General features: G+C 35.8%; 2 protein-coding genes across 9 annotated transcripts in view; one reads left to right on the top strand and one right to left on the bottom strand.

The window, feature by feature from the left end:
* The window catches only part of IRAK4 (interleukin 1 receptor associated kinase 4), a 24,809-nt gene extending 10,235 nt beyond the window's left edge, over positions 1–14,574 (top strand). For all 6 annotated transcript variants that reach the window (XM_063396606.1, XM_063396611.1, XM_063396608.1 and 3 more), the window contains 8 exons: positions 610–770; positions 1,444–1,508; positions 1,811–1,925; positions 3,944–4,053; positions 7,078–7,261; positions 8,055–8,117; positions 9,704–9,862; positions 9,980–14,574. In XM_063396606.1, the coding sequence (XP_063252676.1) occupies positions 610–770; positions 1,444–1,508; positions 1,811–1,925; positions 3,944–4,053; positions 7,078–7,261; positions 8,055–8,117; positions 9,704–9,862; positions 9,980–10,012 (890 nt within the window). In that variant the 3' untranslated portion in view covers positions 10,013–14,574. The remainder of the gene's footprint in view (positions 1–609; positions 771–1,443; positions 1,509–1,810; positions 1,926–3,943; positions 4,054–7,077; positions 7,262–8,054; positions 8,118–9,703; positions 9,863–9,979) is intronic.
* TWF1 (twinfilin actin binding protein 1) overlaps positions 13,666–17,532 on the bottom strand; it is a 20,015-nt gene continuing 16,148 nt past the window's right edge. For all 3 annotated transcript variants that reach the window (XM_063396613.1, XM_063396612.1, XM_063396614.1), the window contains one exon: positions 13,666–16,934. In XM_063396613.1, the coding sequence (XP_063252683.1) occupies positions 16,764–16,934 (171 nt within the window). In that variant the 3' untranslated portion in view covers positions 13,666–16,763. The remainder of the gene's footprint in view (positions 16,935–17,532) is intronic.

Below are 17,532 nucleotides of genomic sequence, written 5' to 3'. Positions count from 1 at the left end.
ATGGGAAATAGCATCTTGCCAAGAAGACACCTACGTTGAGGGAAAACTGTTAATTAAGTTGCAATTTCCTTTTTGCAACACATAATCCTGTAGCCCTTTTTCAATGCTTATTTTATAGACTGTTCAGCATCTCATGCTTTAAAAGTAGATTTTGTATGTCAGAAATGACTAAGAATGCTGGAGAAAAGATGACTAAAGAAGGCATTTTAGGAAAATGTGTGGTTGGTCTGTCCCTTTGTAAAGGTCCCCTTTTGGGTTGCTGCCAGAAACATGATGTAACCTTGGTGAATTTTTTACATATAAGGCAGTATGGCTCTCTCTGTGATGTGCTACACGTTCAATTTCTACTACCTGTATTACAAGTGAATCAAAAATACAATCAGATGTGTGCTACAGTACTAGTTATGAAGACAGTTATGCATAGATAATTATATATGCTTATCTGCCTTCCTTTTGGGTTTCTGGTCTCTTCATCACAGAGCTGGAAGTAGGGCTCCACTGTTTCAGGTTTTTTTGCAGTAGCAAGTTTGTGTTTTAAGAGAACTGAAACAGAAAACTTTGTTCCTTAAGTGAAAACATAGTTTTGTGCTAAATGTCAATGTCTTTCAGATTTCCAGAACTTTTTGTTTCATGACCTGGAAAGCATTACAAATAATTTTGATGCCCGACCAGAATCAGCTGGAGGTAATAAACTGGGAGAAGGCGGCTTCGGCGTGGTGTTCAAAGGCTACATCAATGGGAAAAACGTGGCTGTCAAGAAGCTCATTGCTGTGAGTTGTCCTGGGAATTTTTCATTTTAATGACTGTGTACTTTATAGTATAGGCTTGTTTATCTTGTTTATTGTGGAAAGTGTTGAATGATACATTTTAAAAAAAATTGTCACCATGTTACATATCAGTTGGATTAAGAAATTTATCCTTAGTCCCATCAGTGTTGTGAGTCAGCACAGTCACACGAGCTAATTCTTGCCTTCTCTGTAGCTCTCCTTTGAGGGGCTAAGCAAGTTAGGAAGAGCAGAGTTCTTCCTCAGTTGTTTTCACCTCACCCTCAAGAAGTGCCAGAAGAGAAGGGGTCCTAAGGAGGTTTCCATTTCAGATTAAAATTACTGAGATTCACAAGCTAAATAGGTATTGTCACAGAGTTTTAGTCCTCATAGCCATTGTTTTGTGTGAATATTGCATTATGTTATTAAATGCTATTAGGGGGCAACTGCAGTGAATGGAGTAAGCTGTTGACTGCTGAAACTAGATCCATTTATCCAGTTATACAGTGCTCCAAGGAATTTAAAGTCACATTCTGATACTTTACTTTTGAACTGAGTGGAAGGTGTGTTGTGAAAAGTTAACTAAGAAAAGCTTACAATTCTTTTTTTTTTTTTGAATGAACAACTGTGCATTTTATTATGAACCAGTGATGTTAATGTCAAATACTTCTTTTTATAGATGGTCGATGTTAGTGTTGAGGACTTGAAAGAGCAGTTTGAGCAAGAAATCAACATAATGGCAAAGTGAGTACATCATTATGCAATTTTTGTTTTTCTGACATAGAGATTTGCATGTTAAAGTGAGTACATCATTATGCAATTTTTGTTTTTCTGACATAGAGATTTGCATGTTAACTGAAAATCTTTCTTATACAGCACAATTGTGTTTGGTCTGTTTTAAAGCATCACCACACAAACCTGGCTTTGTGCAGTAGAGGTGAAACAAGTCTTTGGGAATCAAGTTCCCGCCTGCCTTGTGTTTTCCTCAGATATTTAGAGTTTTTCAGAGCACATGTGAACAGATTTTTTTTTTTTTTTTGCTATAGGTGTCAGCATGAAAATTTGGTAGAATTGCTTGGTTTCTCGAGTGATGGTGCTCAGCCATGTTTGGTGTATGAATACATGCCCAACGGTTCATTGCTTGACAGACTTGCTTGTCTGGTAAGTGAAATCTTTTCTAGCTTCCAATTGCCTTACTTTGCTAATGTATAGGAATCTGTGGAAAGTCTTTCAAATGGAACTGAACTGTGATGGCCAAATGATGTTTTAAGTACTTTCTTCTTGTGTTCTAATAGCAAGTATTCTTCCAATAAGATTTTACACAAACCTTTTAGATAGATTAAAATCAAATCAGGCTGACAATACGATGTCATAAATGTGGGATAATATGCTGGGACCTCAGGCATCACAGAAGCTTGGACTGACTGCCTGTGTGAGCAGTGCAGAGGGTGCTGCAGTCTTGTTCCCAATTCTGATGTTGGCGTGTTCTCTGCTGGTTCCTGAGATGCTGCACTGTGAAATTGCCCTTGTGAGAGTGGTTATAATACAATGCTCGTACTCTGCTTATCTCTTTCCGAAATACCTAACTAAATGTGAATTTCATTTGTAAAAATTGTTATTTTGTGTAAATGCTTCTGATTTAATCAAATGGTGTATCTTCTGGGCCTGGCCTTAAGTAAATAATAAGTTGCTTTGGTGAGACAACTCTGTGTATCAAGGACACACAATCCAATAATAAGACAGACTTAAGTAGTAGATTAGTGTCTGTGTTAATTTGTTGAAGGAGTTCAAAAAATCTGCTTAATACTAAGCAATCAAAGCTTCTGAGGTTCTAATCTGGTGAACATTTTAAATTGGCACTACTTCAACCACTCATGTCCCCAAGAAATGTTGGACTTGCTTTTTTTTTTCTACACTGATCCTCTGGTTGTGCTGGTTCAAGCATCTGTTAGTTGGAGAAAGATCTGGATTAGGGAACTGATCATGCTGATAAAATAATACTTGGTGAAAAAAAAATTAATTTTCACCTGGAGACATTTCCTTTGTAGGGCAAATAGAAATACTTCTGCTCCAATGGGAAAGATGTGGTTCTATGAGGAGAATGAGTAGCAGGGCTTGGGGAAAGAACTAGCTCTGTTAGCACTGCTGTCTCAGTTTAGATTGATTCATTTGCTTGTATACATTGCTACCTGTGCAATTATTTTGTTTTTTTAACTGAATCAGTGCAGAAGAGAGACTAAGTGGTACCTAAGGACAGTGCAAGTTTATCTGTAGAAATGAGCAGTGCTCAACAGGGATATATATGAAAATGTTCATACATGTAACTGGCCATTATCATCAAGTGAGCTTAAAAGATTGGGGATTATTGAAAGCTAAAGGAGAAATAACAGTCCTTTACAAGGAAGACAAATTTATGACATAAATCAAGGAATCTAAATCAGAATCTATAAATTAGAAAGAATCTTTTTCTAATAAGATCAGAGAGGTGAGTAATGTACTTATTTGAATGTATATTCTTGCTGATAACTTTGTTTTGTGACTTCACTGGATGTGTTTGATGCACGGACTCTTGTTTGTGTCATCTTCATGTCTGGATGTTGAGCAGGCAAGGGAGGTGGTAGAATGGTGAGATACTGTAATCCACTTTCCTTGGCCACTGACAAGATTAAGAACTGGTTTTGAAATGCAGGTGTTCTTATTTCTAAGGTTTAGTTAGTTGCATGAATAAAGCTAAACTCTCAAGAAATCCAAAAACACTGGAAGATTGACTTCTTAATGTTAGTAAAGTCTGTGGATTACTTTGAAATTTTTTCCTTGGGTTGAAGGCTCTGGTATCGGTGTCATTACAAAGTAGGAGTTGCAGTAGATACAGCTAGGTTTTTGCAGAGCAGCTGGCCTTGGAGGGTCAGAGTCAAACATTAACCAAGAACATTTTTTGCTACTGGCAACTTAATCTAAGGCAAAATCCAGGGAAAAAATGTCATGTGACAAAGGCATGCATTTCTGCCTAAGTCAATTAAGAAATGTGTGCTGGTAGTGTTTTTAATCATCTACCTGAAAAGAGCAAAACATAGCAAGAAGTCACTTTTGGGTTGTGGGGTTTTTGTACGTTTCTTTTGGTTTATATGAGTGTATATATATTTTTCAGATTTTTACTTTCCTTTCTCTCCTTAATCAAGGATGAAACACCACCAATTCCTTGGAATATGAGGTGTAAAATTGTTCAAGGTACAGCAAATGGCATCAACTTTTTGCATGAAAATAATCATATTCACAGAGATATTAAAAGGTAAAAGCTGCAGACTTGCTGGCTGCATTTTCACTTTCATTTTTGGTTTTTTTTCTTTTTCATCTTTCCCTTGTTAAAATAATTTTAGAGAGAACAAACTGCAAAAAGCATTACTTCAGTCAAGGGCACAATCTTCTGCAAGTGACATCCATCACCACAGTCTTGTCTGTGCCACAAGGACATGACCAGTACAGACTTCTAAAGATAATTATGGGGCTAGAACCACAGAATTGCTTAGGGTGGAAAAGACCTTTAGGCTCATCAAGTCCAACCACTGCCATGTCCCCAGGTGCCCACATCTACATGTCTTTTAAATGTTTCCAGGGCTGGTGACTCCACCACTTTCCTGGGCAGCCTCTTTCACTGCTTCACTTGGTGAAGAAATTTTTCCTAATAGTTAATTTAAACCTTCCATGGCACAAACTGAGGCCGTTTCCTCTTGTCCTATTGCTTGGTACTTGGGAGAGGAGACTGACCCCCACTGGCTCCAGCCTCCTGTCAGACAATTGTAGGGTGTCCTCCCTGAGGCTCCTTTTCTGCCAGCTCCCTCAGCTGCTGGACAGCTTTCCAGCTGGGAGATTTTTGCATTGTAATTGTAATTTGTGTTATAAATGTGATATATAAATTGTAATTTGTAACATAATCTGTTACTTTCAAATAGTTATTTGAGTGCCCTGAGAGCACACAAAGTTCTGTACTTTAACAACTGCTTGTAATGAAGCTGCTGTTGAAGAACAGCAGAATTTAACAGAATTTAATTTTTAAATAGGGAATTTTTCAGATAAAACACACCTTTTTTATTTTTCCTTTTCCTAGAATGTTTCTTCAGAGTGTCTCCTTTGATTTACTCCTATTTTTTAGAAATAAACTAAAAAACTACTTCTGCCAGGTTCATGAAGTTCAGGGTCTTCAATGATAATGAATGTTCTTTTTTTGTTATACTAGAGTTTTTTCCTATGGATATCAGAACTCAGAATAGGTGAGGGTTTTGTTGTAGAGTTTAGTTGGCTTTTACTGGTGTCTTTGATGTTATTGTTGTTGTTTGTTTCCCCTTTCCTGCTACAAGTTTCGCCTATAAGTTTCCTATATTGTTTTTTTAAAAAAGCAGCCCAAATCTTTGAAGAAAAGCTCCAAATGCCTTACTCCTTCAGAGGGTTAAGAAGGAGCAACTGACTGATTGGGTGTTATGGATGATTTTTCAGTAGCTATCTGGCTTTTGGCAACTCTGCTGAGTACAGGCAACTTCAGTTTTGTCACCTTTCAGCTTGTGGGGAACAAGCTTTTGCTTCAGCTGCCTCATGTGTGTGCTTGCTGCTTTGACAGTTTGTTTCTTCTTTCTTTCCTGCTTAAGCCTCTGGAGAAGTGTAATGACTGGAAGGGATGCACTTTTTTACCTTACACTGCCTCTGCCCTTCTAACAGCTGTGAGTTGATCATATTAGAGAATTGGGTTTGGGGGGTTTTTGTTTGGGTAACATTTTAACAATTTGTTGTGTGAGTAGTTCCATAGATTTGATTGGTGCTATTAATAGTGCTGCCACTCCCAGGCACTGCACTTAGAGGAAGAGACATCTAAGAAGATTAACTTCAGTCTTCATTTTGCTGTGACATGTAGAGACCATTCATAAACACACAGGCACTAGCACAGCTTCTCTAGGCTAGAGGGGACATGATTTAATGGGTGTTCTCACAGTTGTTCAGTTTTTTGGATTAGCTATGCCCAGGAAATAGTTCAGTTCTCTTTTGAAGCTTGAAAGTTGCAGTAAAACTTGCATTTGTTGTGCTATTTGTGGTGTAGCCAAAAAAATGACCACTCTTTGGACTTGACTCAAATTGATAAGAGGCTGAGATTTATGAAGTTGTGATCCTGGGTTTTTGTTTGTTTGTTTGTTTGTTTGTTTGTTTGTTTGTTTTTTTAAGAAGTTGAGCTTTAAACAGGAGACCGTGGTGGATGATGCCTTGACAAGTGTTAGGCCTTTTGTAGTGGTCATAGATCTAGCATTATTCACAGAAGTTCTAACATCAAGGGATCCATTGTAACTTAGAGCTGTGTTAATTTTGTTCAGGTTTGGTGAACAAGAAGGGGAAGTTAGAAATAGAACTTTCTAGGAAGTGTTATATGTTGTATCAGGCTACTGTCGCTTTCTTACAGTTCCATTAAAGGGATCAGAAAATGACAATTTCATAAATATTAAATTATTTTAAAATGGTTCTAAGTGGTATAAATTTAAAACCCAGTAGATTTCTGCTGTAGTTCATCCCACTGAGTATTTTATGAAAGCATTGAGGACTTTGAGATGACCCTCATTTGTCAGGGTTGCTTTTTTTTATGGAAAGTAAAAGCTGGAGGTCAAGTGAAAATATGGCACCTACAATATTCTAGCATCTAGTATAGCATTCTAGTAATAAGTTTTCTGCCTTTCTTTCAAGACAAGAATAAGAGCAGTATTATTCATTTGGCACATGAATTAGTCATGGTTGACATAGTATTAGATAATAGGTATAAAAAACCTGCTTTTGTTAGTTCTGAGCATAGATTTAGACTATTAGAATTAAACTGTGATCCAGTAGAAGTTGATCAGAGCTAAGTATTCTCTATTGTCCCTCTTAAAGGCAAACCATAAATGTAATATAATTGGTCTGTTATAAGAAAGTTTTGTATTTCTAAGGTTTGTGGGTAGGGGGAGTATCTAGTTTTTTTCCTTGTGTTTTGTTGTTTTGCCTTTTTTTTTTTGGCATGCATGCATGCACACACAAGAAAAGACATGGATGGATCTTGCAGTCAGTTCTTCATTTATTTAGAGAAATGAATTTTGAAATAGAGCAATTTCCAACAAAACTAAATTTACATAACTTGTTTTATGGATAATGTATAAATAGCTTAGCTTTCAAGATTGTCAAAATAGCAATTTACATTTGGTTACTGAAGAATTATTAGTCTGTCATAAAACCTATTTATTGTACTGTTTGGAAAATTCTCTTTTCTTTTTTTTTCTTTTTTTCCCCTTCCTCCCCTTTCCACCAGTGCAAATATCTTATTAACTGATACATATATGCCTAAAATTTCCGACTTTGGCCTTGCAAGAGCATCTGTAACATTCACACAGACAATCATGACTGAAAGAATTGTTGGAACAGCAGCCTATATGGCACCTGAAGCTCTGCGAGGAGAGATAACACCTAAATCTGATATCTTCAGCTTTGGAGTAGTAAGTAGAATGTGGGAAGCAGTATATGACTTGTTTTGTAAATTATAAAAGCACACAAAATCAAGACTATCTGAAATCAAATGATTGCTCTGTAATTTTTCTTTTTCCCAATAGATATTTTCTTGAGATAGTGTTTCTCAACTTTGTGTTAAAATAATTTGAATATGTTGATTTGCTATGTGAAAGACCAGAGTAAAATATTATTCCAAGTTTGAGCTAGATTGGTTTGAAGTGGTGTGGAACATTGTTTTTGCTTGCATAGTATTACACAAAAGTGTAACTCAGGATGAAAAAGAAAATCTAAGAAAATGCACCAAAATTACTGTGTTTTACTATATTCAGCACAAAAAATACAATGTCCATGTTGGATTTGCCTTAGAGCTGAGTACAAAAAAGACATAATATTTGGAAGTAAAATAAATCCATTCTGAAAAGATCTAAGACCCTATTCATTATTGACCACTTCCTTCACATAATTTAGTTTCATGGGAAGCTAGGCTCAACACTGTGTTTGAATAGTTTGGAATTCCTTCATTTTTGCTTTGAAGGAACACCATGTAGGGTGAGAATAACTTGTGTTGAAATTTGTAAGCCACACTTCTACTACCAGTTAATGAAAATTGAGGTAGGAACAAAAACAATGAATTGTATAGGAAATCTTTGGACAAACCCAATCTTTGGATTCTGAGAGTATTTGTTGACAGGCTGGAGGTCATGCTCCTTTTTGCAAATCGTAGATATGCTAAGGGTTATTGTGGGCTTCATTTTCTCTTCTGATTTTTCTGCCTCCTAGGTCTTACTGGAAATAATAACGGGTCTTCCTCCAGTAGATGAAAACCGGGAGCCACAATTGCTGGTGTGTTCTTTATGCTTTCTCCTTCCCTCCCACTGTACACTTTATATGAAATCATAGTCAGTTAACAGGTTGTGAGACAATCAAATTAGTCTTTAAAATATGTAGTTGTGAAAACAGCTTTTTTGTCAGTGTTTGTCTTCAAGGTGAGGCTGAAACTTTTATCTCTGGGGTGGTAGATTTGTTCAGCCCTTAAGGTCATCATCTTCTATTCTGATACTGGAATTCTTTGTTTTGGTACTGCTTCTTATTGTAATACCATTGTAGTCTATTAATATACTCCCAGATACTCTGATAATTCCTCATTCCCTGAAACATTCTGAACTGTTCATCTCTCTTGTTCCTTTATGGTTCTGTATCAATTTCCATCTTCTTCAACTTTACTGACAATTTGTAAGTACCTTATGCTTTTAACGTTACTGAAATTTGAAATTTAAGGGCTTTTTTTGCAGAGTGAGAGGTGGGTTGAATTTTCTTTACTATTCAGTTAGTAATTCAGTCTACTAATTAGGAAACTAATGTCTCAGAGCTCACTCCCTTGAATTAAAAATCTTACAATATTCTTCATAATTTAGCCTTTCATATAGCTTAAAACTAAGTTCTGAACTATTTAATCCAAGGTTTTCCTAGAATACTTTTTACATAAAAACTAATTTATTTATTAAGTATGAAATAGCATTGAGGTCTGGATTGATTTTTGTTCCATACTGTTTGGAACAGTATAAATCACTTTCTTACAAATCTTTAGGAATACCAGTGTAGAATTAATAGATTTTCTTTTAAATCTTCTAATCTTTCTAAGCTGTATCTTCTGGAGTAGCAGAATAATTATCATGTTGAGCTTGTAAACACCTTGGAGAACTCAGGTTCTTTAAAGTGGGCTTTTTCAGAGATAGGATCTAATAAGGAATATGACTGGTACAGTTTATCTTTGTAATGTACTTTTGGGACCATAAAGAGAATGGTCAGTGTAAGACCATATGGCATCCTTAGCTTGAAAAGAAAATGTTGAGGTAGTTGAATGCTAGTCAGCAATTTCAGACTGACCCATAGAGGAAGGCAGAAGATCTGCCTCTACTCATTGCCTCTTATTTATTAATCTGGGCTTCCTCAAACAGTATGTGTGATTACAGATAACCCATTTCAAGTGTGTTGGAACTGAGGACTTTTGGACTGAAACCAGTCTGATTTAAAATTTGATTTCTGACTGGAAGTTTCCAGCAGATACCACAGCCACTGAGACTGGAGACAGAAGTTTAGTTTACAGACAGACATTCTTTTGCAGAAGAGGTTTTATAAAAGTGATTAAAAATTATACCAACTTAAGCTTGCATATTTGTGGGTTATTAAGATACTTTGTTGATTGTTTCCCTTCTCTTATAAAAGAAACAATACTAGAAGACTGAGCCTTGAAGTGGGAGACAGTTAAATCTGTTTGATACAGCTTAAAGAAATTTGCTTTATGATGTTGTGTTAATTAAAATGATATAGAATAAAAATAATAAATGAATAAAAAATATAGTTATACTCTCACATGCTGATCAGATACTTACACTGTTATCTGCTTGTTGGCTCAAATTCTCTTGTAGCTAAGTATAAAAGATGAAATTGAGGATGAGGAAGCAACTATTGAGGATTATGTTGATAAAAAGATGAGTGACTGGGATGTACCTTCAATTCATAAAATGTATTCAATTGCTGATCGGTGTCTGAATGACAAAAAAACCAGAAGGCCAGACATTAAGCTGGTATGTAGTCTTTCAGCTAAAAGGCTTATTGTAGAGGTGTGGGGGTATGGGGGGGGGTGTGTGTCCTATGTATGGTTACAGGATCAGGTAATTATATTTCTGTCTGTTCTCTTCCAGGTCCAACAGCAGCTCCAAGAGATAAAAACTTGATAAAGAGTTTCTTCTGATACACCAATATCAAATATTTAATTAGTATCTAGTGCAACATCATCAGTGGTTCTGCTTTCCAGCACTTTCTGGACGTATGTAAGGTGAGCTGTTGGCCTGTCAGCAGCTCTTTCACGTATCCTTAGTCACCGGGCCCCTAACATGAGAAAACTCTTTCTTGTACTAACACATTGTAGTGCTGGTACATCATCTCTCCTGCAGCTTTTTAAATGCATTTCCATAATCCATAATCTATTTGATTCTTTTATTCCAAATATCTAGTAAGTTTGCTGCAAAGGCATATGTCTTTAACTGGGCAGAATGTTTTTTCTGCAAATTGCTTTCTTGATCAGGTGTACTAGACCTTTGTCTACTGAAGACAAAACCATGTAATAGCTACAATGATACTTAAGGTTGTCTTCTTGGGAAATGACAATAGTATTACCCAATTAAAACAAGCTTCTACTCAATAATTTTAGCTTGAGAATTCATATTAGTGAATGGTCTGATACTGATAGCGAATGTAATTATTATCAAAAAGTCTTTTGTGTTAGTTTTAGTCAAATAAATGCTGCAGGACATTTTCTAGATTGTTTTTTCATTTCAAGGATTCCCAAGCAAAACAGTTATCTTGCTATGCAGATGCATTTGCACTTGCAAATGCTTTCTTACAGTGAACTCTATGATGAAAAACCATTTAATTTTTATTCACAGGAAGACTCTTAGCTACTTTGACTATTTTAGGAGGATTGAGTATTTTTAGTAATTCAGGAAAGGATTCCATATGGATTATAAATACAGATGGTTGCTTTTCTTAAAGGGGTCACAATAATGATGTGAAGACCCATTCTGCATTTTACTTAGTCAAATAATTAAGCTATTTTTAATATATGTATGTATATTAACTACATACAAAAATACACTTCTAAAAGTGTAAAAGGAAAGCTTTTTAAAATAGAAACATTGACAGATCAAAGCAGACTAAGAATAGACTGAAAGTCACTGGTAAGATTCCAGATACTTCAGACTAAGTATGAATATATTATTGTAAATGAAAGACGTTATTTTCATGTAAACTCATTTTGCACCTCATGAACTTTCTTAATAGCATAGGGATAGGAACATAGTCTGGCCTACAGTTAAATTTGAAATTCTGTGATTATGTGTGATTTCATTCAGGAATATATATCTCATTGTAAGAAGCATGTGATTTCTAATGTAATGATATCATTCAATTTCTGGCTATTAATTCATTTTGTATTGTCTTTTCAAACTGCTAGCTTAATTTAGAAAAAAGGATCTACATAACGGCTTCTAGCTTTTTTGAGTATAAATTGTAAAAAACTTAACATAAATAAAAATTCTGCATTATTACTTCTTTCTACTATTTAAACTTTGAGCCTGGGAAATAATCTTTGTTTTATGTTGCTTGCATTTCTGTTAATAACATTATGGTAACCTCACTGCATGGAATAAAGCTGTAGAGCTCTGAACCTGGACAAAAAAGCTGCTGTAAAGCTAAACTAGGAAAAATTTCTGCTGAAGCCATTTTAGTTTTAAGCATCTCCAGCTGTTATGTGAAGGTTTCTTATTAGATCACTTCTGCTTTGTACTATTCCCTGGAGCTGAAATACATCTGTAGTGTTGTCCAGAAGTGTTTGCTGTAGCAACTCCCTGGTCTGTTCACCTCTGGTATAGTAGAATGCTTTTGTTCATGCATCCAACTGTGATATTTCTAAGTGTGAGGAAAATCTCAGCTACATGCACAGGAGTTCCTGCTCTGTCATATTAGACCATTACGATTTGCAGTGCTGCTCTCAGCAGTGAGATTCTGGCAGTAGTTTTTCCTTCCTCACTGAAAATGAAGTGTGCTAGCTACCATTTTGTACAATTTAGAAAAAAGTTTTGAACTTCTTTAGTGAATGAAAATATGAAGGGTTAACTAGGTAAAACTAGCTAATTTATGTGGAAACTATTTTTTTAAAATACACAGGGGGCAAGGAGAGGGAACTTCCCTTTCCCACCTGATTTTTTGAGGTTCTCATACAATAAAGTCAACATTTCTAGACACTAACAGAGGATAAGGGTAGCTGACTTTAGTTTCTTTTGTTCCCTGCAAATACATTAAATTATCCTAGAATACATACTTCTTTGTGTTGTTTACTATAATAAGGCTTTCTAGGACACAGATCAGTAACTTGAGTCATTCAAGATATTTGTAATGGTATGATCTGGGTTGATGGAACTGGAACTGGGAGAAATCCAGTACAGTTCCTGGTGGGTGAGGAAAGCTCCAATGGGGCAGATCGTGGCTAATCTGGCTGGCCTACATCCTGTCTCAGCAGGGATGGTGCCATGGAGGGCAACACAGGATCACTGTGCTCAGGGAAAGAGCCAGCCCTTGTGCACGTTAAAGATCTAAGAACTGTAACATAAACAATTTAATCACCCAGGAAAGGACGGGTGAATGAAAAACAGCAAGAGTGATTTACTGCAATTCCACGATTAGAAAGCAACAGAAGGATGAAAGCACATGATAATGATCCCAAGAAAATTGTCTTTGTAAGAGAACTTCATAGGAAGGGCAACAGTTCTCCCCTTGGCCACAGTAGGAGTAACAGAATGGCTGCTAGGAGCCACAGCAGAGGTGTCTGCACAGCCCTTGGGCCGGGATGAGCTGAGGAACAAAAGCCAGAACAGGACATTTATCTAGAGATACTGCATTGGAATACAATGGCTTTGTACAGTTAGCAGCTCATTTACTTTGGACAGGGTATACAGTCCTCCTTAAGTTATTAAGACTCTATTATAAATGTTCTTTGATCAGTTTGTCCAGTTATCTTCTAAGCCAACACACCAGACATAGCACTTCATACTACTGAAATGGGAAATGCCTCATCTTTATATTTGGGTGTTCTAGCTGGGAGTTTATTTACCACCCACTGAGCAAAAGACAAATAAAATTGCTTCTGATATTCGTGGATACATAGAGGCCTAGCCTATTCCATCCTCTTACAGCTCTGATTATAGATAGTATTTGGCATTAAAATTAGTGCCTGCAGTCAGTCCTAGTTCACATCTTCAAATTTTCTTCTTTCAGTTGTAAAATTGCTGTGTCACAAATATTTCGCCATGGGGATGTGTAGGCAAGACAGTTAAGAGAAAAGCCAAACCAGTAACTGTTCTTTTGAACTTTTGGGGCAACAGGAGCTCTTCAAGCAAATTATTTTCAGTTTAGACAAAAAAAAGTGTTAATTGAACAACATAATGAGTAGTTTTATTATAGTAGTTCATGCTGGGCAAGCAAGAACAGAGAGAACTGTTAAATCACCAGTGAACTACTTCAGCATTATAAAAGGACAGAAGAAATTTTTGAAGATGCTTATTTCTGAAAGCACAAAAACCTCAAGAGAAGAACACCCTTGGATCCTGCTATGGAGGCCTGAGTGTTGCTCCCATAAACCAATGGGAAAGTACCCGTTCCTAACATGGCGATTTTTCTCTCACAGCAAAAGTCAGGAATTCTGTTTCTGCTCACCTCCCTTCTTACACCCTGCAGTCACTTTCTACTCCCATGGGAACTGCCTATTACACATTCTGATGTTAGAATATAGGTATTTGTTAAAGAGACTATGAAATGATTCAGACAACACCAAGCCAAAGCATCAATCTTTATTTATAAAGTAAATTACAAAATAGATAAGGTAAACTTAGTTAATTTTAGCATCTGAAGGTGGCTTTCTTTGAATACATAAACACACTGATAAACAAATTTTTTTTATTTACAATGTCTATCTGAGCAACAGCAATTTTTACCTTGATTAGTTTAACCTTTGATAGAGGAGTGTTTTAAAAGATCAAGATCTTCCCAACTTGCAACATAAACATTTATTAAATAATTACCTGTCCTGTTGGTTAACTATTTAATAGCTTGTGAGTTAACTGCAAGCAGCTGCATTGCTTTTGGGCTTTATGAAGGCCAACAACAATTTGAGTGGACACTTTCAATTATTTAATGAGCAGAGAAAGTTAAAGGAGCAACTCTGATTAATGCCCACCTTTTGCACTGGTTCTGAACATTCATAGACAGAAGTGGAGGCAACTATGTAGATGTAAACATGATAGATCTTACAAAAAGAACTTCTTATTGCAGTTCGGAGAATAGCTACAAGAGGCCTGGAGAAGCAGCCAGCAGTGCAAGACTTCATACAATTCTCTTTTTGGGGAAAGGTGATGGGGAGACATGCTCAGGACATGACTGACTCCTGGCTAGGCTGGGGTGTGTACATCACATAGAATATTTTCAGGTAAGGTAATTTACAATGTCTGATTTGGGCTGAACTCTAAAGCAGCTCATCATAAATGCTCTTGCATAATCACTTAACCAGCTCTCATCATCCTCCAGATTAAGTTTTCCATCTTCTATCCTCATCTACCTAGGGTGAGATTACAAAAAAAAAAAACCAACCAAAAAAAACCCCCACCACCAAAATCAACAACAACAAAAACAAACCAACAAAAATAACAGGGAAAAAAACCCCAAAACAAACGTCCAACAAAACCCCCACAACATGCACACAACCATATCAGGTCAAACTGTTCATTACTTAAAACATTTAGTCTTAAAAAGCTAAACTTCTTTACTGGCTCAAGAAAAGGTAAAGATGTATGTGCACTCTAGCTATGGCTGGCACAAAGGCAGGAATACTAAATTCAAACAACCCTCTAGCAGCAATTTTTAAATGCTACATTTCTTAAAACCAAACCAAAACAAAAACTCCAATCTGAATTAGGTGTGTTGCAAATATTCTGAGTTAATCTAAAAATATATTTAATTGTGTATGTGTGTACAATGAGGTGCACACACGGTAACCATATTTGAAAAAAAAAAAGACACCTGCCTGCCATAGTACAGAGGAAACACTTGAAAGACCAGCTCCTTACTCTTGATGGAGAAGGCAAGAGGCAGGAAAAGAGCACAAGAGCTAAGGGCAAGCAGATTAGCTGAGGATCAAGAGCTATTGAATTGGGCTGATGTCGTGTGTAAAATCAAATGAAGAAAAGCTGAGGTGTAAAATTCCTGCTGCATATAAAAAACCACAGTAAAACCAACTATTGCAACCTTTACATTATATAGTGCAATCTCAGATGTCAATAGCAAGCTAGTATCACCAAACAAAATAATAGATAAAACAAATTTTTTTGTCAGGAACTACTAGTGTCAAAACATTATTCCTTACAAAACTAGATTAAAATCCATCTTCCACCAGGTAAACACATGATTCAGCTCTAAAATGAGTATATCCAGCAGCTACAGTAATATCCAATGAACCAAAGCTGGCAGCTTCCATGTAGCTTAAAACCAAAACCAACAAAACTCAAAAACCACAAAGGTCACATACAAGACACTAAAAAGCAAGTCCTTACTGGGAATATAATCTATTCACGAGTATTTGCTTCATCACACAGTTTTAAATATTTAAGGTCATCCACTACTTGATTTCCACATCTAAGTCTCCCTTAATGGACTTACTAAAATAATCTATTTTTTGTCTTCCTGTTAAACACATTACTTACAGTTCAATCAAGTTTAGACTATTCTGGCCGATTTCAGTATTTTGAAGAAGATAAGAAGGCAGGAAAAAACCCCAAAAATCCTAACCAGGGGCCTGCTGCCAGCAGTTATTCAAGACCTAGTTGGATTTAAATTACAGATATAAGTTACTACTGAAGTTCAAACACTTAGGAAAAGTAATTTTCAGAATACCTTGAAAGTAAAAAAAATGCAGTTGATACTGCAAACACAGTAGGACCTCAAGGAGAACTCACTGTTATGAAGCAAGACTACAATTTTTACTGAACTTAAACATTTTTAGATCCAAGTGCACCGATAATTAATTATTTATTAGATACTTTAGCATATTGCTCTGAAAGCAGCTCCATAATCTATTGATTATACTAACTCATGGGCTTTTAATCACCTTCTACTTGGTCATTCAATACCTAATATGTAATACTTATGAGTGATACAGAAGTCTGGAAAAGCTACAGTGTTTTATGTCAGATTTCTGTAAAAGATAATCCATGAAATTAGTTATAAATTTGAGACAACCGAGTTTTTGCCTAGAAAAATGTCCACCTATTCCTGAATGCTTATATAAATTGAATGACAACTGATTTTAGTTTATCTTTTCAGTTATTAAAAAAAAAACCAAACACACAAAAAACCCCTCAAACAAAACAACAAAATCCAGGAATGTGTCCTGTCAAAATCCAAAGACAACCTTCTATTTTACTATTGTCCATTAGTGCTACAAGGAAAAATGAAGTTTAATTTGGGACAATGCTATGTAGTCCTTCATCTCTTCTCACATGGAAAGTCTTACAGGTTTAATAGGCTACATGAGAATACAGTTGTGACTTACCCACAGAATCCATGGGCTTCATAGTTTTATGTCTACAAAGTTTATGATCACATGTACAGCTATTAAAATAATGGATTCAAAATTAAAATAAAGGGGCACTAGCTTAGTTTTTCTCTTCTAACATTAAAATAATTATCTCTTCTATATGTCATAAAACATGGTCAACAAATATAATCATGTAACAATATAAAAAGTGTTGAGGTCAAAAAAGAGAAGAGTAAAAAGAGATTTTTTTTTATCCCTAGTATCTATGAAAGGAATGATTTCAGTTCATTACCAAAAGCCAGAATTCCATTTCCTACTCTAATACTTTAACAAATACACGGTTTCTAATCACTAGGTGTTTCAGTCTCTGCTGGACCTCGAATCAGTCTTCGTATTCCCCTCTTCCCTGCAGGACCTTTTGGCTTAGCAAAACTCTGTTTGTAAGCATGCTGTTTTGGATGTACTTCTTCATAAAGAAAGTCAGCAGTTAACTCATCACCATTATCTATTTCAATCTGGCAGAAAAAAAATCATACTCAAAGTCAAAAACATCCAGAAACTTTGCTGAAACGCGACACGATATTAAAACAATATGTGCAATAACGCTCAAAGTCAAGCATGAAAAGTTCTCCAACTTGTGCTTAATGCCCTAAGAAATCCTGGATAGTTTTTCTGAGACTCCCCTATACTCTTACCTGTATTAAGTGTGACTTAATTATTTTCCTGAAATGTAAGCACAACTGAACTGTACATATGCCAAGGAATTTTTTTGTTGTCCCAAGCTTTGGCACAGTGTACCTGTTAACACTAACTAGGAGAACACATTCCATATGAAACTAGGGCTTATTTACTAATTTTAAGTATTTATACATTTTAAGAATCAAAGTTGTTCACTATAAAATGCTTTAAATGCTAACTGTATAAGCAATGTGCATACATACTGTTATCTCTTGAGAAAGAGGGAGAGCAGTATAAAGAAGCTTGTATTATTAGCTGGCTACTGACACTTGGCAAATATTCAAGTGTTTAGCATGCAAAAGCTAAAATAATGAACAAAATGGAAGGGAGCATTTTAGTTTTCAAAGTCTAGCTATATGAAACCAAATAGGAAGA

Source organism: Prinia subflava, chromosome 4, assembly GCF_021018805.1.
Source record: "Prinia subflava isolate CZ2003 ecotype Zambia chromosome 4, Cam_Psub_1.2, whole genome shotgun sequence".
Classification (NCBI taxonomy): Eukaryota; Metazoa; Chordata; class Aves; order Passeriformes; family Cisticolidae; genus Prinia; species Prinia subflava.
Note: the sequence above shows the minus strand (reverse complement) of the source record. Positions and strands in the feature narration are given on the sequence as shown.